Source organism: Glycine soja, chromosome 12 (assembly GCF_004193775.1).
Source record: "Glycine soja cultivar W05 chromosome 12, ASM419377v2, whole genome shotgun sequence".
Classification (NCBI taxonomy): Eukaryota; Viridiplantae; Streptophyta; class Magnoliopsida; order Fabales; family Fabaceae; genus Glycine; species Glycine soja.
Window position 1 is genome coordinate 840,471 of NC_041013.1, and position 26,326 is coordinate 866,796.

Genomic DNA, 26,326 nt, shown 5'->3' on the forward strand with positions numbered 1-26,326 from the left:
GGACACTAATCATGGCATGAAAAGCAACTTGATCAAAAAATTACATTTTAAAGACATATAGGCGACCTCAATGTTCATGCACATATTTCAATCAAGTTTTTTTTTTTTTTTTTAAATCATCTTTGGTTGCCATTATATATAATAGATTAAGATTGTTAGAATTTGACTCGGGCACGCAGTTATTATAGGGCATGCCTAGTAGTAGTGTCTAGTGTGAAAATGTGAACGCAATTGACATAGTCTTCTCATCTGTGATGAAAAACCTAATCTAATCCTTTTGATGACTTGCTTTTTAGAAGGAAACCGAGTATCATCAATAAAGAAGACATGAAAAGAAAATTAATAATGGTTATAGTAGAGTAATTATCATGTGGGACTACTCAAGACACGTATAGTGATAGCCACATCATGGGGCCTTCAGTTTCCGTTGATGCTTAGATTTTGGAGAGCAGAATCACCTTTTAGGCAGTGTAAAATCTGAAAAGAGTTTTTGAACACTGAACAATTGTCATGTTTCACAATCCATGGGCGGCGATCATCTTTTACAATTTCCGTCATCATGCCCTCTTTAAATCATTTAATTAACAAAATAAGACAAGAATGCCACATCAGTTTCATTTTGTTCCATAGCACTCAGAAATTTCTCGCGGACAAATGTTAATATTTGCAAATAAACAACGTCAACGAGACAGGTGCCTTTGTAAATGTCACATAACGGTGCTTTCAGCTCTCATTATCTTGCTATATGGAGTAAAGGATTGTATTTAGACGGGTCCATAGGACACACAACTTATATTTTAGATAAATCATCAAAACCATTAGATTATAACATTATTCTTATCATATTTCATATCCCACTTCATTGCACTTTAGCAGATGTCTCCTTGTCGTATTCCAAACATAGAGATTAAAATACTAATGTTAAATCCATTCTTACCCATATTGTTATTGTGAGTGAAGTTCATATCCCACTTTATTGCACTTTAACTGATGCCTCTTTCTTTATCAAATTGTGAAAATAAAAATATAATTAGGTTTGTAAACGCGTAAGACAAGTAAGATTAGGACTAAAAAATTCATTCTTCATTAACAATATTTGTGCATTACCATGAAGAAAAATGCTTTTTCTAAGGCACCATAAAGAAAATTGCTAGCAATATATATTTTTAGCATAATCCTTTTTACATACATTCTCCTATTGACTGAAATTTGTTGGAATCACAAAAATATTTACGCTAAACTTCATAATTAATTTATTATTTTATAATTTTTAATAAAATTATTTAAAATATTACATCCTTCCACCCAAAAAAACTAACAAGAGTTATCGCATATGTATGTTAAAGTTCCGCATCAAATTATATTTTTTTTCTGAATATTTTTGTTTTACTTAAAATACTTGTTATTATAAGAAAAATAAGACAGGATTAGTTATATTTTAAATAACACTCTTATTTATTGATATCTCAAATATTTTAATGAGTTCACAATTATATTTTAATTTTCTAAGAAATATTATTTTGCAAAAAAAAAATCATTTGGTTATAATAATTTGTATAATATATTAAAAATAATCTTAAAAAATAAATAATATTAGATAGGGAAAATATATTAAAAATATTCTTAAATTGAGACTATTACTTTAAGAATAGATTAGAATTTCTCCATGTTAAGAAATGTGATTTGAATGGTTCGAAAATAGGTTTGGGTTTGTCCTCATGAGGCTTGCTCGAAACTCACATATTTAGCAACATGTTATTACAGACTCATTGATGCAATTGTCATTTTGAACATATTTTCCATGCTTAACGCAAAGGGCCAACGTTGTTCCTGTGGAATAGATCTAGACATTAATTATAAAAATAAAAAAGTGAGGTTGTTGCATACCAACTCTACCAATTAGTAAAAGGGAGAGGTATCACTGTATCACTACCATATATTAAAATGAAAAAGGGACCTGAAAGCTCCATTGAGGAAGAACAAAATAAAGTCCGCTTGGTTGGTTAGGGAATGACCACTTACATGACACGCAACAAACATATCTTATGACATACGTTGATATACTACTATGTAATGTAAAAGTAAGAAAGCAAAAAGAATAACACATTCAAAGCTAATATCAATTGACACCGAATTATTTTAATTTAATTAATATTAAATATTTAGAAAAAAAAATTATCGTTTAAAATAATTCTATCCTGTTTACATAACTTATATGAAAGATACATTTAGTTTATAAAAAAATTATTGATAACAAAATTGACATTTTCTTAACAAGAAAAGCTGACTATTTCGGTGATTTCAACTTTCGATGATGGAAAAAGTTAGAATATTTTGATATAAATTTAAAGTAATTATTATAAAATTAATTTTTTTACCAAATATAGCAATATATAATTAAATGCAGTAAAAAACAATTAAAAAATATAATTAAATGATAATGTAAAAAACACATTTAATTAAAATCTTAGAAGATAAGTGACCAATCATCCAACTAATCACAACAATCTAAAAAGCACATATACAATATATCAATTAACCGACTAATAACTAACTCACTAAAAACCGACCACTCACAGGTGGTAATAATATAATCGGTTTGTTGGCATTGTTACATTTGAATGTCAGATTAGTATTTCACTTTGTCAAATGCTTATATTTAATTTGCTTATATCTTATTAAAATACTAGAATATTGTAGGATATTTAAAAGTTAAAAATTTCGTTCGTATTAGTAGATGTTTAATATAGATTTTAAACAATTATTAAATACCGTACCAAACGCAAATTATGTTTTATATTTTATATACTAACTAAAAGTATCAGCATCTCCTTCCATTCCTCACTGGTGGGAACTTAAAAAGAGTTTCGAAAGATTCACAAAAAAAGAAAAAAAAAAGAATTTTGAAAGTTTGACTATTCAATTTTTATGAGTCCTCTTTGCATTTTGTCTTTTGTAATTTTTTCCTGCCCCTATATATGTCTTTGTGATCCTCGTTGCATCAAAATGAGCATATCATGCGTGGAACTCACTATGAAACTGGAGGTCCCTGGTAGCCACTTCAACATATATATGTCCAAAAATTAAAGGAAAGAAACTGGAGGTCGCTAGCTATAGACTTCTAATTTTTTATTCCAATATTAAAAGCTAATTTCAAGATTTTGTTAAAAAATAAATTATATAATTAAGGGAAATCAAAATGGAGTAAAATTAATTAGTTTTAGGTAGCATAATAAATATTTGTTAAAATACCACTAACTAATTAAGTGATATAATATTTTACACTAAAGGGTTTTCTAATTTATAAATATTTGTTCAACACCAGTTCAATTAAGACAATTAAGAATATTCGAAACAAATTTGGAATATGAGATGATTCTCTACAAGCCAAGTTTCAGTGAAATACCTGCTACTTTCAAGTCAGTATTTGCAAGGGAGAAAAAAGTTAGGTGATCTTTTTGTGTGTGATGATGATTTAATATTCTGACCGTAGTCTAACACCTCTAAAACTTGTATGGATATGCAAATCCTGAGGTCATGAATATAATTTGTTAATTAACAACGGACACCGCAAATTACAGGATTAGTCTCAGAGTATCACTCACGTAAAAAAAAGTTTAATGGTTATATATTATCTAAAAACTTTCACATTATCAATTAAAAATTATTATTGATATAAATTCTAAGATAATTAATTAAAACTCAATAAATTTATTATATTTTTTATAATTTTTTATTAGATAATAATTTAAAATTGTTTGACAGTATACGTTATTTTCTTCTTTTTTTTCTACTTACCCAAGCCTAAATTGCTTTAGTAAGGTCCAGCACAAATCTTATATCCATTTTTTATTGTAATGCATTAATACTTTTTCCCCGAGCAATTATAAAATACAATATGGTACTTACTCATCAAATGAAGCGAAATGATATGTCTGCCATTTACGAATGTCTCCACCTTTCCACCTTTGGCTTGTCGTTACATTTTCATTTAGAATGTGTTCTGTTGTTGATAGGACAACATATTTATCTTCTGTTATAGTCATGTATGACTGCAAATTAACCAGTTTCTTATTTAATATGTTTAACATTTTGTTATCTTATGTGTATAATGTATGTCTTATTTAGCTGACGCACTTCTATTTGAGTTGCATTAGTATCATAAAGAAAACCACTTTTGATATTCCATATTCCTTCATGGTATCCGCCTTATTTTTCTTTTCAGGAGGTTCTCACAGATCAATGAATGAATCTTCTAATTATATTAACAACTACTAGAAACAAGTTAGCGCTTCCTGAGAATGTAACCGTAAAAATATGAGTAATGTTGGTTCATTATTCCCTTAGAAACCGACTAGTTTTTATTTATTTATTATAATATTAGTAAGAATTAGTATCCATTTAAAGTAGTAATTAATTTTGGTCAGAAATCATGAGTGCGTGTAAGATAAATATTTTTCTCTTAATACATTTTATTTTATATGTCAGGATTCAAATCCTCAACTATTTGATTAAAAGACATAAATCGTTATCATTTTTAATTGTTGTCCATACTACTATTCAAATTGAACTATATAGATTGACTAACCCTGCATGGTCTCTTGGCATTAAATTAGAAAATGCTTTCTGATCTGCTCAAACATGTGATTATTTGGAATTATACACAATTAGTTGTTAAGACATAGAAAGTTTGAGAAAATAAATTGTAGATATAGGTGTGCTAGGCCATTTTTGTGCACGGGGTTTAGACATCAAACATGAGATTATTTGGAATTATACGTACACAATTATCTGTTAGACATAGAAAGTTGAGAAGAAAAAAAAAAGTAGTAGATATAGGTGGGCAAGGCCATTTTTAGCACGAGGTTTAGACATGGATGGATGCCTGGTTAGTATGGACCAGAAAGTGAGTGGCTGTCTATCATGCAACTAGAGTGTAGAATACTAAAAGAAGCCTAGTAAGTAGTGGCGGACCAATCCGTCAATTCAATTTTTCAAACTCTGATTTTGTTCATATTTTGAAAAGTTGCATTAATGGTCTAGAACTTAATGTCGTTTTCGAACAATAATTGAATTTGTAGTGACTGGTAAGCGTCTCAAATTTCAACGCGTAAAATTCTTGGATCCAAGACCCTCTAGAATGAGATGTTACTTTAATACTATACACATAATATTGTTTTGGAAAGACTTCTTAAAAGGCAGCCTCCAATAGGCCAGTGTATTTCTTCGTGATAGTGAATTTTGTACAATGATACTCTTCTAAAATAAGTGTTACTTTAACGAAAAAGTTTGTTTTAAAATAAGTATTGGATTTAATTTTTTAACGTAATATTAATTTTTTTTATTAATATCTCCAATAAATTTTATTTTAGTCTTTTAATATAATATAAATTTTAAGATTAATTTTATAAAATTATTATTTATTTATTAATTTTTGTTGATTAATGTAAAATAATCTAGAAAGACACTTGAATGCAGAGAATATTGCTGAAATGTTTGTGGGTTGTACGTGTTGGATTTAGCTCGTCTGATAAAAACTCATGAGCAAGCTCTGGAATATGTTGGTTAGGTCTAAGTCCAACGACCAATACGTGAGTTGAATCCATGCTTGAAAGTCACATGTCACAACCATAGTGGTGGACAACTTCGCTACCACGCATCAAATTATTCGTGCAAAACTGCAAAGTAACTTTAGATAACATGGAACTTCTATAGAACCGAAGACTTGAGCACTAAATTTTAGCCAACGCATGTTAGCATTCCACGTGTAATAAGAATGGTCAAAATAATCATGTTTTCATCTATGCATGTACTATATAATTACAATAAGGATTAATTCAACTTACTAAAGTTCTATCATATTACACTGAAGTGTCTTGATTTATTTTCTTAATTATTTCACCTTTTTTTTGTTTCTTGGGAATGGAGAGTATCGGCAACACATTTTCCTATTTTTCACGATAAGATGCGTTTAATTTGTTTTTATGTATTTTTTTACTTAGGGTCTATTTAGAAGAGTTTGTTTATAATTTATTTATTGGATTTATCTTAATTATGACACAGGTATTTGTTTAAGTGTTTATGAGAGTGTATAAAAAAATGTTATGATATATTCACAAGTTGTTTTCAGCTTCTGTAAGATAACTTATGAATACAGATTACAACTTATATCAAAATAACTCAACTGTACTTTCTCTTTGATTATAAGTAGAGTAGTTATTCAATAAGTACTTAATTAAGCTGTTTGGCCAAACAAACCCAGTCGAAGACAATTGTATTCTTTTGCTTCAATTTGATTATGATATTTTTTATCAACTATTTTTCTCTGTTTTTGAAACTCTAGAGTAGGTAGGAATTTTATGCGTTAATTCTTTAGTGTAAACTTGTTAAAAGGCTTTCAAGGAAAAATAAGTAGCCATATTAAGATTGTATGATTTCTATGATATTAATTAATTAGGTCAAAGGCAAATGGGTGTAGATATTTTCAACTCTTAAAAGTTTCACGAATCTCACAGCAATTGGTGTAGCAGTTTTCGCATATTGAGGTAGAGAACCACTTCAAACAGGTTGATTTGCTACACCAAATGAAATTGTACCTGCTTGGAAAAATTCTGTAGACAAAAACAAAACCTAAGAAGGAAGGTAATGGACATTGCTTCTTCTTTTGATATGTAGGATTCTGATAGTGCCTGAATTTTAGATTCTGAACTAAAATTGATTGAAATGTCCAGAGAGAGACATTGTTTATATATCAGTCATCAGTGGCCAATTTGGCAACTGACTAGCTAGCTTGAGCAGACAAACAAAAGTAACTAGTAACTGTATAAGACTGATATATGCTAACTAAATAACTCAATTCATCTAACTGCTAACTCAATTCGTAATATGGCAACAATAATATATTTACATGTATACGAAAAATAATGGAAGAAACAAGAATGATAGAATTAATGGGTGTACAGGCTCAACACTTTTTTTGGGTCCGTGGCTCAAGGCTTTATATAGCCATGAATAGTCAAAGAATGCGGGCTGTTGCTTCCTGTACCCCTTTTTTGGTTTCCAAAATAGCCAATCCGGAAATGTAAAATTACATTCCGGAATGTACCTCCTATTTTGGAGGTGTAGGAAGCAATAGCCTAGAGTGTGTAGGAAGCAATAGCCTAGAGTGTGTCGTTTACTTTGTTTTTCAAGTCCATTGCAAGGAAACATAAAGGCAAAAGACATCCCAGGCCCAAACGAAAAGGCTCAGCTCCCACACAATACAGTAGTGGTTGTTGCTCTCTGCATTCTTTCTAGTATTTTTTTTACTTTTGGATTGGTCATTTTAAAAGCTAAAAAAGAGATACAGAAAGCAACTTAGAGATACAGGAAATATCAGCCTACAGCAGTTTTACAAGGCATCAAAGCTAGAAAAACACAAGCATTTGTGGTAGAAACAACCTTGAGATATACTTTTCTTTTTGGGCCTGTCTTGTTTGTCTATCAAATCAAAGATCAATTCATTTGTTGATGTTTTAAGGAACATAAACAATGCTGATTTTCAACGATCAAAATGAAAGGGAAAAAAGGAGACATAATTTAAGTACGATAGGGTATGTTTTATTATGTTTTTGTTTTTAGTTTCTAAAAACTATTTGATAAAATAATTTTTAAAAAATAGAAGGAAAGAAATACGTAAAGGTGTAAGAAAAATTAATAGTATAAAAGTGAAAGTAAAAAACTAAAATAACACTATAGTGGGCCGGGATTTTAATTTTAAAAATTGAAATAAAAAAATACTAATTTTAAAAACAGAAAACAGTTTAAAAATAATACTCAATAAACAGTATAAAATACTAATTTTCCTTTCCTTCTTTCTTAATCATACAATCCATCTTATATCTCTTCTTTCTTAATCATACAATTGATCTTATATCTCCAGAATAACTATTTTCTGTCACATTAATGTTCAATTCCCAACCAAAATAACATCCAATAGCATATAGTATATCATACATATTTATAAACAGTTATTGTTTCCAAGCCTTCACATGATACAAGGAATTGTGTTAATGCAAGAAAGAGTAACATCAGCATTCATAGATTCATTTGAAGGAAGCCTGTCGATCCCAATTAGGGAGTGAGCAATCTGAATTAATACTGAGATCCTTGATAGTTGTTCGGCTTGATTTTATAGGCACTGAAAGTCCCTTAAAGCTTGGTGATCTTTGCTGCTGGTTAACACTGAGCTTGCCCACCCTACCATTACTAAGCATTTCACTGTTAATAGAAGATGCAATGGATAGCTTTTTCTTGCATGGTGAATAGCTATCAGAGTTCATGTCCACATTCCCCCCAGTCCTTATTTTTGGGGAGCTTGTTGATCTTGCTTTTGCTTTTGCTGATTCTGTTGCAGCCATGTATGCTGGAGTTGCAGGAGAGCTTAAAAATGAGTGGTCCTCTCCCACTGAACACTGCCTCCTATGAGGAAAAGATCTTCTTGAACCAAGTATTGGAGAATCCAATCCTTCAACTGGATTTTGTCTCTGAATATTACTTCTCAGCTTAAGTTGCCTTCCTCCATATTCCTCCCCAGCTCTAGAATGTGAGCTAAAAACTGAGTCTAAATCTTCAAGCTCTTTACTCTTTGAAAGTTGTGTATCTACCCACTGCTCTAGCCAGTACCTCCATCTTCCATTTACTTTACTTCTTTCTGACTCTGCTGACCTCTGAGAGGGGTTTATGTATGTTAGTTTTAGAACCTTAATGTGCAAAAGAACAAGGCAAAAAACATATGAAAGAGCTAGGAGCTTACTCTGTGGTTAAATGAGTATTCTTTTGTTCTTTCTCTCTTGCTTGTGCAAGAGGTGTCTACCTCTTCCTTCAATACAGTGCTTTCATCCCACTTTCTTTCACTGTTTGAGTCCATCTGAAAATGAGAAAACCATGTTTCAAATTCTAAATAGTACAAGGATAAGTAACAGCTACAATGTAATGTAATTGATAAAATGCTGAATGAGGTTATGCAAGTGGAACTTTGTGTTTTCAATGTGAATTATCGAGCTAATAACCTGTTACGCTCACCCTAATTATTTTGTCTTTAGAATCTTGCATCTCTTCATTTTCAGAGTAATCACATCTCCCTTCAACCATTTGGAGCCTCCTTGCACAGACCTGTGACTGGATGCTCACAATGGACTGTAAGCACTTAAGAGTACTCATAGCTTGGCGTCTTACGGCTCTGCCACGAATGATAGCTTGAAGCTTCACTATTCCCTTCAACGCCCTCAAAGCCTTCCTTGCCTGTAATGTCTTATATCAGTCAGTGATCAATAGAAAACAATGACAAAGAATAGAGTAAGTTGACTTTGGTTTTTTCTTCCACTTACTAATTTCTATTACTATTAGTACTTGCTCTCTCTCTCTCTCTCTTTTTGTGCCAATTTTCGTTATTTCTTTTACTCTCTTTGAGTTGAATTTTTGAAATCACTAAATGCTGTAAGAAATCTTTTAATTTCTAACAAATTTCAGCTTATACTTGGTTCACATTTAGTGTGTCTGCCATTGAAGTCATGTTTAGATAAAATTATGTATGAGCACTTATAGGAAAAGAGATGAATTTCCATAAATTAAAATCATTTGATACACTTGATTTTGTAGAAGCTCTCTCATCTAACTTCCCAAAAAATGAGATGCATGCATTGGTTTTGTCTCATGAGAGAAGTTAAATTCATTATATCTTTTTTTTTTACTCCTATACAAGTACCTAAGGAGAATTTTATGACCTAAATATATTGTTTTTTATATATAATTAATATAAATCCACGAGTGAGGAATTTAGCAGTGAATGTAAAGTTCATGCAAAGCGGTCTTAAGGTGACACAAATCAAAGAGAATGGGTTGGACAAACTCACCAGGTAACCCCGAAATGCAGTTTGAATTTTGATGGCTGCAGCAGATTCTTTAATCTCCCTCTGGCACTGGTATGTGGATTGTGGAGCACCATTCCTAGTTTTAACAGGTTGAGATTCTTCTGAGTTTTCCTTGCGTTGCCCAGTGAGGCGAACAACCTCAGCAGCAGCATGAGCAGCAGTAACAGCAGCTTCAGCAGCTGCTGCTGAGGCAATGGCCACTGTTAAAGCATGCTTGCTCTGTTCTTGCTCTGCCTCACTTAGTGTTGTTCCTTTTGAGGGTAGTGGAGCTTTAATTGAAGGCAATCTCTTGCTCTTTAGCCTTCCAAATATCCATTTCCTTCTTTTCTCCTTCTGAATAAAAAAGTTTTCTGTCTCATGAGAAACAGAATCCAAGTTAAAGACTTAATTTGAAAAGGCTCAAGAGTTAAAGACTCACCTTATCTTGTGTGGAATGTGTGTCCCATATAAAGAGCCTCTTCACCAGACTAAACCAGCTCTTCTTTTTGGCCATTTAAGAATATCAACACATAGGTCAACTTCAATGTCTGTGATCTGCAAAATTGCCCATAAGCATCCTCTTATACGCAAGATATCTTGGTAAGTTTGTGGTTATCTAATTCCAAACCTCTCGCATCAAAAGTAGATGTGTGAAACGTACGATTGGTTGGTGACCAGGCAATGATTTATTTAAGTAATGTAATTGTACAACTCAAACGTTAGACGTGTCCAAAAAGACGAAACAATTTGCAGAAATTGTCGTAGACTAAGATTCTTATGTGAATAAGTACTGACAGCAAAGGCCAAACACAAACACATGTACATGAATCAGAACCTTGATTTCGGAGCAAAGTAGTATTAAACATGAATGCACACAAGTCAAGATGGTTGGAAATTGGAAAATATTAGATGAGGAATGTAATGCAGATTTGGAGAGAGATCCAAGTTAATTACTTACCCATTTTTTCAAATCCCATAAAAAATAAAAAAAAGAGGGCAAGAGCCACCGTTTCAGAAAACTTGGTGTATGGGAACAAGTGCAGTGCTGTCATTCATTAAATTCAGATGGAATAGCCTTGGAACCAGCAAACATTCTTTATAATATCAGTTACCAAAATCAAGAATGAGCAACTTTGGCTGGATTTCATCAGTGAATGTGCACAAATACCAAGAAGACTATTTCTTTCCTCTTGAGGGGCAGAAATTCTCCTATTCCTATTACTGAAACCCTCTTGTGGAGTGGACATGACTTTTTATGTGGGTGCAACTGCAATCATTCATAAATTTCCATCTTCCTCAATCTTCATGATGAGTTTCTCCTGTTCCAAATGTGGGGTCTCCAAGCAAGAAGAAGCATTGCTCGGGATAAAAGCATAGCCACTTTGTTCTCATTAGCCATTCCTCTTAATAAGCTTCATGGGTCCTCCCGTTTTTATTTTCTCTCCATCTCTCTTTTTTCCAACTGTAGCAGACATGTTCATATGTCTGTTGGGTTTGAAATGGCAGCACTGTCCCTCATTGAGCTTTAATATAATCATGAAATACCAAGCAATAACTACCCTTCATTTTCATGTGTTTGTCAATTAGCTGAGGGAGGGTAGTAGGGCCATGTCTTTATGTGCTATACGTATGACTACCAAATACTAACTTGTTACAGAAAAATAGAGATAGATAGAGATCTCAAGATATGTATGGCATTTCTTTGCACCACTTGTCATATCCTTATATCATATATATATCTTTGGCCTAATCATAAATTTCAGCTTGCTTTTGTATGTACGTAAAAGGAAAAGTAGAGTGTAACACTTATATACACTCACACTTGATATTTTTCATCCTGAACAGGTAGCCATGTGTGCAGAGTAGTCACATCAAGTACACAGATATGAAGATGTGAATATATGTACGATTAGCATTATTAGAAATGTAGTATCACAATGTTACACAAGTGTTTGTTGACATTGTTACAGGTAGGTGTGGGGAAGTGCATAATTGAGTAGTAGTGTGGACACTGGACACATAATGTGCAAAGGGTAGGGAATGCGGGGAAAAAAACAAAGAAGATTTAGGTTATAAGGAGGGAAGACAGCTGTAAAAGGACCCAAAAAGAGGAATTGTCATAATACATTCTCGCCTCATCTTTTCAAAAAGAGTGAACAGAAGAGAAAGAGAGGGTTTGGTTTGATAGTAGAGAACCAAAAGCAGAATGTTTCACACACTAGAGTTTACTTTAAAAACGACTGTTCGGTGGTGATGAAAAAAGATGGTTGTCTAGTTGAAAATAGACTAATCAAGCAGGTTTTGCTAGCTTTGTCAGGACCAATTCTAACGGTGCATTGCAATTTATGAGAGGTTTTGGGGACACCATTTTTAAGCAACCATAGAGATCAGAATATGGCATGGGACAACTTTTGCTGAATGAAAACGAAATTGCCTCTACACCACAACACTTGAGAAATGTTTAGCATAAACTATATAGTTAAAGACAAACATAATTCGGGGGCCAAAAGCAAGCATATTTTAGGCACTCAAGTATAAGATGAGCCACTACCGGTCCATACATATATTGATATCCAGGAATATTTTAATTAGATGGGAAATGTGTCAATAGCTTTTTACTTAAAGTATCCAACCCCTTCTTAATTACTTCCGCCAAATCTGGTAACCAAGTATAACCGATATTTCTACCTAATTAACAACAAGGTGACTATTAAATAAACTTAAAATTAATAATCGTCAATGCAAAGATGTGTATCCTTCAAATGTGAAAGAAGCTTTTTTTTAATCAGTTGTACTTATTATTGAATGAAATATTCTATTAATTTAAAATAGACTTTTGAATTTATTGGACATTAATTTAGTATTAATGGTTTTAACTTCTTTTTTTCTGAATTGAAAAATTAAAAAAATTATTTTTGAAAAAGTTGAGCGAAACACATTTTCTAGAAAACTTTTGAAAAATTAAAAAAATTATTTTTTTTATAAAAGGTAGAAAAAAGTAACTTTTTAAAAAAGGTGAAAAAAAAGACTCTTTGAATAAAATGTAGTTTGTCTTCTATGTCTCTGCTTTTTCTATCATTTTTCTCACCCTACTCTTTATTTGGATCATTTTTTAAAAATTAAAAGAATTGGAAATCATCAAATTTTTTTACTTTATTTTTAATCTTTTTAATTAACTTTAATTTTAAAGTGGTGTTAAACAAATAGAAAAGGTCAGATAGTCTAACTCTTACATCCAAAAACTAACAAAGGTTTTTCATAATTAAATTCATCAACTTTTTTATATACATGCTTGGACGAGTTTGTCAACTCGTTAAACTTCATTATTCTAAAATCTTGAAGAAAACTAATCAAACCCAACATAACTATGGACTTGTTTGCAATCAAACACACACAAAAACCTTTGTAATCCATACTTTGAGTCAACAAACTCAAGTTCTAATAATCCTCGACGATTACGAGTTCAACCGCATTCTTTATTTTCAAATTCCTTAGCATGTGAGCCATTGGTTCCGAGGGTTGCCATACTCGCACTTTTCTTAAGTCAGTCAACGACCACAGTTCATTTGGGAGATCATTTAACCCTTCACAGTAATTGATGACCAAACTTTGAAGGCGTAACATTGTACCATTGCCTAATTTCCAATTTCCAACTCCCAACAAACTCATCTCAAGCACTTGCAATTGTGGGAACCCACCTTCAACGCAATTTAGGTCGAAAGAATCATCTGAAGATCCTCTAAGTCTCAAAATTCCAAGTTTGGTGAGATTTCCCAACGCTTTCATCCCCCCGTCAGTGATGCACTTAATACCTGACAACGTTAATTTTGTAATATTTGGAGGAAATGTGACAACCCCACAGGTTAGAAGGTCGAAGACATTCATAATTCTTAACGCAGTTAGACAACTCAATTGACCTAGGCTTTGTAATAGTTCTTGTGGCTTACAACCAATGTTCCATTCCATGCTCTCATGGTTTGGGGGCAACGTACCTGAAGCACGCTTACCTTTGAGGTAAATGCGTAAGTTCTTCAAATGACATAATGGGTGTAGGCTCTGCAACAACTCAGGTACTTGGTCTTTGCAACTTGAAGACACTTGCAACCCTAATTTTTTAAGATTGGGAAACCTTACTTTCTTTATCAGAGATATTGTTTGTCGATCGAGTACAATGGCAAAGATGGTTTGAAGATTCAACATAACCTCATTTGAACCTGAACAGTGGCCTCGTAGCTTGATAGGTCCTTGTGTATACAAATGTCTTAAATGATTGAGTTTCCATATTCCAGCAGGGAAAGAAATTGGGAAAGTCAAATTCCAAAAATGACCTAAGTCTATGGTTTGTAGATTTTCAAGGGTAAGTATAGAAGCTGGAATAAATTTAACATCCGAGGTGTCTATTCTCAAGTACCTTAAGTGGATAAAGTTCCCCAAATTGGAAGGGATCTTTAATCCAAAAGAGTCTGTTCCAAGGTGTAACACCCGAACCAATTTGAAACCTTTTAAAAGCAATTTCAATTCACTTGGACTGATAAAGTTACCTGAGCCAGGTATGAACAAAGAACGGGCACATGAATGGTCGTTGTTGCTTGAAGAAATGTAGTGACCCATGTTACAAAGGATGGACAGTCTACGAGGTTTTGTTGAGATTAGAATGTTGTTATCTGTGCAAACTTCAAACACTTTGTCCTCTTTGCTCTCTGATATACAAAGATCTCGGAGAAGATCATGTATGCGACACATTTTGACACCTCCACTAGTCTTCACTCTTGCTACTTGGACTAAACTACGATCAATGAGCTCGTACAAGTAGTCTTCTGCCACATCATCTGGGTCTCTATTCCCTGTTTCTTGTATAAATCCTTCGGCAACCCAAAGTTGCAATAATGGCCTAACTGGGATTTCAAAGTCTTCAGGGAATATCCCAAGGTACAGAAAGCATGGTTTCAATCTCCTTGGCAAGTTGTCGTAACTGAGTTTGAGAACTATATCCTTTACTTGGGTCTCATCTTGGGTAAGATACCAATTGACATGACCAACCACTTTAGACCATTCTTTGTATGACTTTTCCTTGTAGGCTAGCAGCCCTGCCAAGACAATGATTGAGAGGGGCAAACCGCGACAGCTTTGAACTATTTGTTTGCCCAGAGGCTCCAAATCAAAAGGGTATTCTTCACCTCTAAACACTTTCCTGCAAAAGAGCTCCCAACTTTCTTCTTCGTTGAGGAATTTAAGATAGTAAGGAGGATGATGGCTAGTATGTGAGGCCAACTCTTTCAAACGACTAGTGATCAATATTCTGCTGCCTTCGTTGTTGTCTGGAAAAGCATCTTGCACCTTATCCCAATCTTGTCTTTTCCACATGTCATCTAGGACCACCAGATACCTTTTCCTCTCTAAGCGTTTCCACACCAATTTCTTCAGCTCTTCCTCGCTCAAGTTAGAAACGTCTTGAGTGTGTTTCTTGCCTTTCTTTTTGCCTCCATATTCGTATTCAGGGTTTGGCATCAACTGCTTAAGAAGATCAAGCAAAAGCTCCCTAACTCTGCACTCGTTTGAGACGTAAACCCAAGCGCGGCACCGAAAGTATTGTTTTACCTGACTGCTGTTATAGACCTTTCGAGCAAGAGTGGTCTTGCCCAATCCACCCATGCCAATGATGGAGACGTTACGCAATGAACCTCCTTCCACAAGCTGCTTGATGACTACTTTGGAGTCATGGACAAAACCCACTACATCCTCTTCCTCAACATTTCTTCTACGCTCGTGCAATGACTCTGCCTTTTCCTCCTCTTTTATTGTGGATTGATTGTTGCTTTCTTGGAACTCGACGTATTTGATCTTGTTGTCGCGTATCTCGTTCAGGGTGATTTTGATCTTGTCTATTTTCTCGGATAGATCGTGGAGCAACTTTGCATGGTCCACGCCATGGAGCATCCTTCCCAACATGCTTCTCCTCTTGTGCACAACAACTTTGGCAAGGAATGTGTCGATGACATCCTCAGCTAAGTGGGCCACATCTCTGATTTGGCTCACCACTATTTTTTCGATCCCCTTCTTGCTCTTTGAGGTATTGAGGAACTCGTTGATCATTTCGAGCTCATTTTGGAGGGACAAGATCCTGTCTTCCACGCCACACAACAACTTAGCTTCACGTGCCAATAGCTGGGACAAGTGATCTAAAACAAAGGAAACCACGCTGTCCGCCATTACAGCAGGGATGTGTGTGTAAGAGAGGAACAACGGATTTAGTAACGCACTAGATTGCTTGCTTTGGACCTTGAATGCACATACTAACCAATCGGAATTATATACTATGCAAACTAGTTACAATAATTTTTTTACCAAGACTTGGGGTCAAGATTCCTTTTTTTTTTTCATTGACTCTGCGTCAACCATGCACAAAGGGGGTCAAGATTCCTTTCTTTTTTCATTGACTCTGCGTCAACCATGCACAAAGGGGGTCAAGATTCCTTTCTTTTTTCATTGACTCTGCGTCAACCATGCACAAAGTTCAACTGAACCTTCGCGTTTAATGCATAATTGCACCTTCCTCCTCATTTCCTTATAATGGTACAACATTTAGTGGCATATAGTTTGATTGCATTGCACCTTCCGGTTTCTTTCGCCGTTGTTAGATGGAAATGCAATAAAATAGAATAAAAAATATATGCAACTCACCTTTTGAGTTGCTTTTACAAGTAACTAATATTAAGTGTAGAGATACCTATCACAAAGATCAATGTAAGCACTTTCCTACGCTTTTTCTTTTGCCTTTTTGAAGTTTCCTAATTTCCTTCATTAAGAAAATATTCTGGTTTCCTCGGAAATTCTCACGCACCCTTGATGGGAAACTAATCTCCTCCCGTGATGTGTGTAGAAGGATTTATATTTCTGCAGCCACAAGTGACATCTTTAAAACTAGGATTTATATTGACAACTAACTAAAACTAACAGGGTGATTTTTAATCTGGTGATAGTACCAGTAACTTTATTCAGCATATATTAATTTAGTACTATAAAACCAAGAATGTTTCCTAAGTTCAACAAACACCCACCCACCAAATAACAAACGGCTGAGGTTTAAAGATAATTACTTATTACTACTATTATGTATAATTTTTTTGGTTTAAAACTTAAATTAGAAATATCTAAATGAAATTCCTCAAACATAATATTATACAAATATAAAATCAGTATTTATTATTCTTTTTGTTTTTTTAGCAAGACATTAGTGTTAATATTCACTAGTTTTATTGACTACTAATCTCTACTAAAAATCTAACTAGTTACCTTAGTAGAGTTTCTCTTTTCAATCATTTTTTTTTCATTTATAAGGTTTAAACTCAAAATTTTATTCAAGAGTAAATTTAATCCCAATGGAATCAATGAATTTATTATTCTTTTGCTTACCATTTAATAAATTAGTTACCGGAAAATGTTTTTAACTTATTATTATGTTATATGTACCCTTAACACATAACAGGAATACAGGATCATTCGTGCATAGCATGAGTAGAAATCTAGTAGTTTACATCAGAAAATCTATTCATGTCTCTATTGGCGAAGCTGTTTTTTTTTTGGGTGATTAAGTAATGTTGATTAGAACTTGCTAAATTTTAATTTTAATTTATAATCAACTCATATATATAAGCTTGGATTTAATAAACAATTATCACAGGAATTTAATATTCAGCCAATATTTTTACGTTTTCCTAATTTCAAGATAAGTAAACTGAAAACTAATCAGAGTGTATTTTACAAGTTATTTTAATAGTTTATAAGTTAGTTTGTATAACTTATACGTTTGTTCATAAGGTCGAACAAACATCTTAACCAGTAAAAATAAGCTAAAAGTGTTTGTCTAGCATACATATCATTGAGGGAACTCGGTGACAAGAACCAAGGAACTGAGCTAACAAAAAAAAAAAAAAGGAATGAGCGTGAAGTGACTAAAGAGAAAGAATGGAGGTGGAAGAGAGGGTAGCGAGGAAGAATGTTTCCAGAAGAAAAAAAAGTACCTTAATGATAATTATTTAAAGAAGAAGGATAAATTAGGAAGGGGGTTTAGAAAATTTATTGAGAAAAAGGGAGGGTGCATTTATCATTTGCCGTTTTGCTCCTTACTTTTCCTTATGAGCTGGTGGGTTGGACACCTTTTGGCCCAAAAAAGTGGAGTGTAGGTGAGATCCAGGAGTGATGTGGTCATTTTGCTCTTTGTCCGTGTAATAATTAAATTAAATTTGGGACCCCCAAAAAACGAAGAACACTTAGAAAATCCACTCCTCTTGAATCTTTTTTCTAAAAGGCTTTGTGTGTGCATCCTTGGGTTCAAAAGTGGTTTGTGCGTGCGCGCGAATGAGAAGGAACATTTCGGATTCACCATTTAAGGTGGGGAGGAGGTTATGGCTTCATTGTGGTAACTTTAAACGTGTTTATTGGTTGATTGAAATGAAATTAAGTGTTCGAAATTTTGTTATTCTTTGATTTTGCTTTGATTAAAATTATTCCCTATTGGGTGTCATTATTGATGTAGTGTTGCCGAATTATATCTAATTTTTCCATGCTACTGTGTGGGGGGAGATTGCAGGGGTAGGTGGAATCTTGGGTTGTATGAAAAGTTCCTTTCCCTGTACCCATTGAGAAACCAAGAGAAAAAGAGAGAGATAAAATTTTCTATTCTGTAATTTGAAAAATTTTGAGATCACATGTGTTATTTCTTTTAGATAAGATTGATACAGTGGCGAAAAGAAAAGAGAAGAGAGACTGTAAATTTAAATTTTCTATTAACAAAAACTAATAATATTCAGAAGTAACATATAAAAAAATACATATTATTTCTTTGTTTTGGGAGGAATTGTAAAAGAGAAGCAATAAAGTCATTCCATTAATGTCCAACTTCAAGTAAAAAAGTGAACGTTAGCCACATAGTGACGTACTTGATGAATTACTACAATTTATTAGTAATTAGTGTAGTGTATTGTCGCGTACCTAAAAAATTTACTATTGGTGAATATTAAGTCGTATGTCAAAGGTCGATGGAGTACATTAGTGTTTGCAAACCCAGCATCGTTGGAGAAGAAGGTGGATAACGTCACAACTCGCGTCATAATAGACAATACATATTTGCTATTTGTCATTTATTATCGTACTATTTATCATCTTACTTAGTTCATTTTTTCCAATCTATTCGATTCTGCCCCTCTAATTCCCCTTCAAGGTGCATGCTTTGTTTCTCATTGCATATTCTTTTCAAATGTGAAATATTGTGTGACGTTGTTCTACTCGTCTTGTGCATTTAGTCTTTCCCTTATGTGTTGGTTAGTGTTGTGTCTCCTCATTTGATCCTATTCTAACAAACAACACAAAGAACGATCAAACCTATTTTAACAAATATATTTTTTATGACGTAATGATTGTTACCTACTGTTGTGCTTTTAAACATAATAGGCAAAGTAAATCTAATTTAATTGTAAAAAAGAATAAGAATTATTGTATTTACAGAATTTATGTGTATCATAGAATCAACAAATAATTTGTATACATATTCACTGTAATGAGTTATCAATTCGGTGTCATGAATGTGTTGTCAATTTGCTACAATAAAACTAAAATGTTTCTTATTTTTGAACACAAATTTTGAATCGAAGATGAAATCAAATAAAAAAAATGTTATTGAAATAAAATTCATATAATTCTTCATATGAAACTCATTCCTAATCAATATGCAAACTATAATGACTAATGCTAATTTTTAATGATTATTCATTGAGTTTCAATTCACATCCTTAATTTTTTAGGTGATTTAGACCTAAAAACTCATATCTTAATTAATGGATCTTTATAAATTCTTGCATAATTTCAATTCAAATAATAGATTTAAAGTTATTTTCACACAATCCAAATTTCTAAAAGTAAAGTTGATCGCTCCAAAGATTTTAAAAAATAATTATCACCTACTATAATCGGTATTAGTAATTAGTGCTGCACAATTAGTGGACCACTTGTTTAAGACTTTGCCTTAACCTTATTTCATTCCTCCATATTTCTTTTTAAACTTTTACTTTTCAGTTTTTGAATTAAATAATTTTTTTAAATAAAATTACTAAGACAACCTAACTTGTTCGTGTGAATTACATTCCTAGGCATAGTATTTCTTAAAAATATAATTCACAATAATACAGTATTAGGGGCTGTTTATAAAATTATTAAATCCAATAAAAATAGAAGAAAGCTGATTAAAAACACTGAATAAATCCAAAATCAAACTAATTGAATTTAAAAACAAAATGAAATACTTTATTGGATTGAATTGAATTTAAGATTTGATTTTCAAAATAAAATCAATCCAATCCAAATTGAAATTATACATACCCACACATATTATTGTTTATAAATTTATCATACCATTTATGTTTATCTTTTTATTTTTTTACATATTTGTAAAATTATCATATGTTTTTTTATTTATCTATAAAAAAATACATCTAAATAAAGATGATCTGTTTACTGACTATTTGAATAAAGATATATAAATATAATTATTGAGTTTTGTAAATTATTTTTACTATATTATTACATTTGAAGAGTTACATTGTTATTAACATCAATACTCTAATATTCTCATAAGTTAAACTATATGCACTATAAAAATAGAAATTTATCTGTCTCGCATAAGATGATTTTTCTATAAATTACCATGGTTATAGAAATTGACACTTATTTGGCTTAGCAATAAGAAACATATTGTAATATGTTTTTAAATGTAATATGACTATGTAAAAATGTGCCAATAAAAACCTAATAATCAAATTCAATACAAACTGTATTTTATTAGATCGGATTATATAGAATTTTTTGAAGCTTAATAATAATAATAAATAAATAAAATTGAAATTTTTTGAAGAAAAAAATTCAAATTGAAATGTAAATTGTTTTAATATTTTTGATATGTAATGGCTTTAGTCTAGAGGATAAAAATAAAAAAAATGAAAATTGAAAAAAAATTGAATTAAAATAGACAGTAAAAAATGTGAAAAATATAATTTATTTTAAAATGGCATATAGCAGCGCTCTTTAAGGCAAGAAGAAGGACAAAGTGGCGTATTTTACTTACCCCTTACCTTCATTCCATTCCATAACCTAACCCTAAACCAAAATTCAGAGAGAGGCTTTTGTGTTAACCTTTCTGTCGATGCTCCGTGTTGGTGCTACCAAGGCTCAAGCGGAGAGGAGGGTTCCTTTGTTAAATGCTCTCTCTCTTCACTCTCTGCTCTCCCTTTTCCCCTTTCATGTCTTCAATCACCGCCTCTCCTTCAGGGTCTCCAAAAACCCTACTTTTTGATTTCCATCCCAACCCTTTTTTTTTTCCTACTGGGAATTTGATATTCAATTTTAGCCTCTTGGATTTCCAACCTCTCTCTCCTCACCAACACGAGTGATTCAAAGGTGCGATTTTTTTGCTTTTTTTGTTTTTTCCATAAAAAATATTTGATTGCTTAGTGTTCCTTTAGTTCGAGCTGTTTTGGATCTCCATTGTCAGTTGCTGGTGTGAATTGAGGTTTATAATGTTTCTGATGAATGTTGAATAATTTATTGGTCATTGCTATTTCGAATCTTATGTAGTTGAATGACGTGTTTTCTTTGTCCTTTTCCCTTTTAATCTGCTTCGGTGTAGTTTTTGGGAGTTTGCTACTTATCGTCTAACTTTGTTTAATTTGTTTGTTGAATTGTTTATGCTATATATTTAAATTTCGTTTGTTAACATAGTTTATTATTTGTTGAAATTGTTAATATACTTCTTTGTTTTGGATTTGTGCGCCATTGCTTCACAGATGTTTGTGTTTGGGTCATTTACTGAAGATGAAACCCGATCATTGCTGTCAAAGCAGTCTTTTGGGAAAAAGGAAAAGCCTGTGGAGAAGAATCAGCTGCAATTTGGTTCTCTGAATTCTGTTACTGTTGAGTCAAACAATCTGCTAAATTCATCAAAAGCACCTTATAATGCTCCACCCTCTGATTCTCGGAAATGTAATGGAGTGAAAAGTGCCATTGATAATTCACCTGAAGTGTCAGGGACAGTTAAAGAGAATGGCAGCATTACCAATATCTCCCCTAGGTCCACCAGTACCATTAGTGTAAATGAAGTTGAAGAAAAAAATGTGAATTTTTTTACATTACGTTGTGAAGATGGTCCCTTAAACAAGTTTACAAAGTTGAGCCTAGATGCTTCTGAGGCTGAAAGCTTGAAGAATGTACATACAACTGGCAGTGGGGATGATTCTGCACCAAAGTTACCTGATCGAGAGCCCCAAAAGGCACCTAATGGGCATGCTGTTATGCATGTTAAGGATATACTGCCTCGAGGCCTTATCAACTCTGGGAATCTATGTTTTCTTAATGCAACCATGCAGGCTCTCTTGTCATGCTCACCCTTCGTTCATCTTTTACAGCAATTAAGAACTTGCAACCTTCCTAAGGTTAGTTTTTCTGCTGCTGCATTTCAACTATTAACTAATACTGCCATCTACTGGTTTTAGCTTAACTTATATATGGCTTAATAACATTAAAGGAATAAAGACCTAAAAGCTGTATTATGCATTCAGATTTCCCTTGTGCTAGAAAAGTATTGAACTGATATTATTGCATGTTTATTATTCTGTATTATATTAGGTTGGATATCCCACATTGACGGCATTTGCTGAGTTCATAACCCAATTTGATATGCCAAGCATAACTAAATTAAAGAAGCAAGATGCAGATACGTTTGAGTCTGGAAGGCCATTTCGCCCTGTTATGTTTGAAGGTGTCCTAAAAATTTTTACTCCGGATGTGCCAAATAGCATTTCAGGAAGACCAAGGTTGGTACTTTTTTTATGTTAACGCCCCCCCCCCCCCCCCCCCCCAACACACACACACACAGAAAAATCTAAATATAATTCTTCCATAACTGAATTTCTCGCTAACACTTACACATGTCACGAAGAACTATGTCCATGCTAGTTGGTTTATTTTGTATGGATGTGGTCCTGACCATTTTATTTTTTGATCATATGTTAAAAGCATAGTCTCGCTGCCAGAAAATAACTGATGAATGGTCATGTTTATAACCTCTACCAGGCCTATAGAGGGACTTGTTTATGATATTATTTTACGTGTATAGTTAAAATCTATATTTTCTTTCCTTCTCAATCCTCCATTCCTACACTTCAACTGTGTTTTCACATATATTCGTATCATTTAAACAATTTTGTCTGCTGTACCAATGTGCCTGAGATTTTAAAGACCCATCAAGAAAGATATTTGGTAATTTGAAAGTGTGGAATGCCTAAGTGTCATGATGTAATTGGTAACATAAACTTGCAATTTTGTAATATAGTTAGTGTCAACATGTCACTTTCAGACAGGAAGATGCTCAGGAATTTCTGAGCTTTGTAATGGATCAAATGCATGATGAATTACTGAAGCTTGAAGGACAGTCTTCAAGTCTTAATGGTAGCAAATCTTCTCTGGTTTCTTCGGTGGAAGATGATGAATGGGAAACAGTGGGGCCGAAGAATAAATCTGCTGTTACAAGGACTCAAAGCTTTCTCCCATCAGAATTAAGTGGTATTTTTGGAGGACAACTTAGAAGTTTGGTGAGAGCTAAAGGTACAAAACAACTCTCTAATATATTAGTGAAGGGATTTTTTTTGTTTTAAATGTCAACTTCATTAAGATTTTGGGGAATTTCATTTGACCAGTCTGTTGCTTCGTGCTGATATTCTTCAAAGAAAAAATGAACATGTAAATAAAGTATGTATTATATAAAAAAAACATTATGGCCATTGTCACGATTTCTTTTTTGTCATTTAGGAAATAGAGCTTCTGCTACTGTTCAACCATATCTCTTGCTCCATCTTGACATCTATCCTGATGCTGTTCACACAATTGAGGATGCACTTCACTTGTTTTCTGCACCAGAGACTCTTGAAGGGTACCGAACATCACTCACTGCAAAGGTATATAACCTTTACATTTATTTTTTGGATACTTTAATACATTATCTTTAACACCATCATACTTTTTTATTCAATGTTCATAAAGATAAGGTTTTTTTTAAGTGGACTATGATGAATTAGAACTCCACAACTCTTAAATAGTTGCCATTATGTTTTCAGTACTGCTACCTATTGGGTACATGGATACACACCCAATACTCACTTATTACTCAAATATAAATCTGTCTATGCTTAACACCAAATTTAGCTGTTATGTTGTTTGATTGTTATTAAACAAAACAAATTGTTGCTTTGTGCCTTTAAATGTTTTGGGTACTTGAGTCATAACATGAAATTTATTTGTATATGATGATTTTAATACATTATTGTTTATAGCTTTGGAAATTCTTTTGTACCCTAGTCTGTACATATGTTCTTTGAGTTTGATGCCCAGGAGTTCTTTCTTTCTTTTTATTTTTAACTTTCTTTATTTTATATATGTATATTTTTTTTTGGAAAAGATATTTAAATTTTAACCCAATCTCTTCTCTTCATCAATGATTTATTGCTGTTTTTTCTCCTTGGCTACCCTAATTAAAAGTTAAAACCATCCACTTCCCTGTATGTACCCATATCCATGCAAGACAGTGGAACATCAACTGGTTTCAAAATTCTATATTTTCTAAATGGAGGAGGCCAAGAAACTGATGGCAAAATTATAGCTACTTTGTTGCCTTCCATGCTCTTTGTGTCTGTGTACACACCATCAGTAATTTTGGCAGTATAGAAAGTCATCTTAGTCATTAATATAACTGTTCTTAGGTCCCATCTATCTTAACTCGGCCTTTTGTAGTGGATAGTGATCTCCTTTGGTTGCTATGGAGGATATGCTTTCTACTACTGCTATTAAAATACTGATTTAAATTTTTTTCAGGCTGGTGTTGTGACTGCAAGAAAATCTGTTCAAATAGTGACACTTCCTAAAATAATGATATTGCACCTTATGCGTTTTGGCTACGGAAGCCAGGGTAGCACCAAGTTGCATAAGCCTGTGCACTTCCCTCTTGAGTTGGTATTGGGTCGTGACTTGCTTGTTTCACCATCTACTGAGGTGATGTAATATGTCTCTGTTATAGCCCCTATGTTGTGGAAGTAAATAGTTAGTGATCATGATGATAAATGATGGCCTCTCTTTCTAGATTACTTCTTTCAAAGTTTCTTTTATTCCTTTAAGATTAATTTAGGGAATATCTCCTTTTTGAAAAAATGTATAAAATGTGTCATACATTATTTTAATCATTGCTTATGGAGACTGCTTTTTTAGCTACCCCCTCCCCCTACTCTGAAAGGGTCTAGTGAGAAATACAAGACTATGGATGATTAGCTAATTTTCCAGCACATTTCTCTGGTCTTACCATAAAAACAACAAAACTTGAGTAAATGAGATATTCTCTAATGTACTAATTTCCAACCAAAACAAGCAAAGGAGTAATCTACTGCTGATCTTAAGTAAATGCTTCAACTCAGCTTAAAAAAAACTTGAGAATACAAGAGGCTCTTTTGTGTACATGAATGTAATCTTTCTCTGGCCCTTCCAGAATTTTATTTTAACTAGAACGAAGAGGGTGTAGTGGCTGATTGATTTTTATGCTTCTGCAGGGTCGAAAGTATGAACTTGTTGCTACAATTACTCACCATGGAATGGAGCCTTCAAAGGGGCACTACACAGCTGATGCCCAATATCCCAATGGTCGGTGGCTACGATTTGATGACCAATCTGTCTTTGCTATTGGAACAAATAAGGTGCTGCATGATCAGGCATATGTCCTTTTCTACAGACAGATTTGAACATATACATATTGTTCTGTCAAATATCTACTCCCTTCTGCTCCTAACAGAAAAAACACTACTCCCCTATAAGAAAGGATTGCTGGTCGATTAATGTGGGTGATTATTTATTAGCTGGTCAAGCTCAATATCTATTGTTCATGGCTCAGATTGTTAAGGTATACCATAAATGGTCGATCCAATCCAGTGTGTGATAAGAGTCATTGTTGTAATATTCTTTTTCCTATTATCTTAAACCGAAAAAGTTTTGTTGTCCTAGTGTAGGACATGGGTATGTATTTATGGTAATAGTGAGTAAAGGTTTATAAGAATACGCTGGATATTATAAAGTCCCACCAGACTTGAAAGAGATTGGGATCTAAAGTTATTAAGCTTAAGCTTTGTTCTGTTTCAGATTTTTTAATAATTTAATGATTGTTTGAGATCTTTGAATTTCCAGAGGCCTTGTTAAAAATCAAATGGGACAAAAATTCAGACGTTCAAACCGGTGTAAATCGACTAAAATTTGTTAAGCGGACGAGTTATAATGGAGAATCCGTATTGGACCCAAGCATGGTTTATCGTGGTTGATGCTATTTAAATTTGAAGTCTTTATTTCACAAGAACGAT

The 26,326-nt window shown here is 33.0% G+C and overlaps 3 protein-coding genes across 4 annotated transcripts; 1 reads left to right on the top strand and 2 right to left on the bottom strand.

The window, feature by feature from the left end:
- Positions 1-7,944: 7,944 nt before the first annotated feature.
- LOC114378094 (protein IQ-DOMAIN 14-like) lies at positions 7,945-11,397 on the bottom strand. Of its 2 annotated transcripts, none has more exons than XM_028336629.1 (6): positions 10,849-11,397; positions 10,330-10,445; positions 9,894-10,241; positions 9,064-9,282; positions 8,795-8,908; positions 7,945-8,708 (listed from the first exon to the last, which is right to left on the bottom strand). In XM_028336629.1, the coding sequence occupies exons 2-6, from the start codon at positions 10,402-10,404 to the stop codon at positions 8,085-8,087; spliced, it is 1,380 nt and encodes a 459-aa protein (XP_028192430.1). In that variant the 5' UTR covers positions 10,405-10,445; positions 10,849-11,397; the 3' UTR covers positions 7,945-8,084. The 2 variants fall into 2 exon arrangements, with proteins under 2 accessions (XP_028192430.1, XP_028192429.1); XM_028336628.1 differs by having other exon boundaries at positions 9,894-10,244; positions 10,849-11,395.
- Positions 11,398-13,025: 1,628 nt separating this feature from the next.
- LOC114380398 (disease resistance protein RPP13-like) lies at positions 13,026-16,186 on the bottom strand. The gene has a single exon (XM_028339425.1). It carries the CDS (start codon positions 16,098-16,100, stop codon positions 13,329-13,331), a length of 2,772 nt encoding a protein of 923 aa, XP_028195226.1. The 5' UTR covers positions 16,101-16,186; the 3' UTR covers positions 13,026-13,328.
- A 4,798-nt stretch (positions 16,187-20,984) lies between these two features.
- Positions 20,985-26,066, top strand: LOC114379584 (ubiquitin carboxyl-terminal hydrolase 24-like). The gene is made up of 7 exons (XM_028338268.1): positions 20,985-21,338; positions 21,725-22,369; positions 22,563-22,750; positions 23,293-23,540; positions 23,745-23,890; positions 24,804-24,980; positions 25,529-26,066. Exons 2-7 carry the CDS (start codon positions 21,725-21,727, stop codon positions 25,715-25,717), a joined length of 1,593 nt encoding a protein of 530 aa, XP_028194069.1. The 5' UTR covers positions 20,985-21,338; the 3' UTR covers positions 25,718-26,066.
- The last annotated feature ends 260 nt before the right edge of the window (positions 26,067-26,326 follow it).

Coding starts and splice junctions, on each gene's coding strand:
- LOC114379584 (XM_028338268.1), top strand. CDS start 21,725: ATGTTTGTGTTTGGGTCATTTACTGAAGATGAAACCCGATCATTGCTG. Junction 22,751..23,292: donor AGCATTTCAGGAAGACCAAG/GTTGGTACTTTT, acceptor TGTCACTTTCAG/ACAGGAAGATGCTCAGGAAT. Junction 24,981..25,528: donor TTGTTTCACCATCTACTGAG/GTGATGTAATAT, acceptor ATGCTTCTGCAG/GGTCGAAAGTATGAACTTGT.
- LOC114378094 (XM_028336628.1), bottom strand. CDS start 10,404: ATGGCCAAAAAGAAGAGCTGGTTTAGTCTGGTGAAGAGGCTCTTTATA. Junction 9,283..9,893: donor CTGCATTTCGGGGTTACCTG/GTGAGTTTGTCC, acceptor AAGACATTACAG/GCAAGGAAGGCTTTGAGGGC. Junction 8,909..9,063: donor CTAAAGACAAAATAATTAGG/GTGAGCGTAACA, acceptor TCTCATTTTCAG/ATGGACTCAAACAGTGAAAG.
- LOC114380398 (XM_028339425.1), bottom strand. CDS start 16,100: ATGGCGGACAGCGTGGTTTCCTTTGTTTTAGATCACTTGTCCCAGCTA.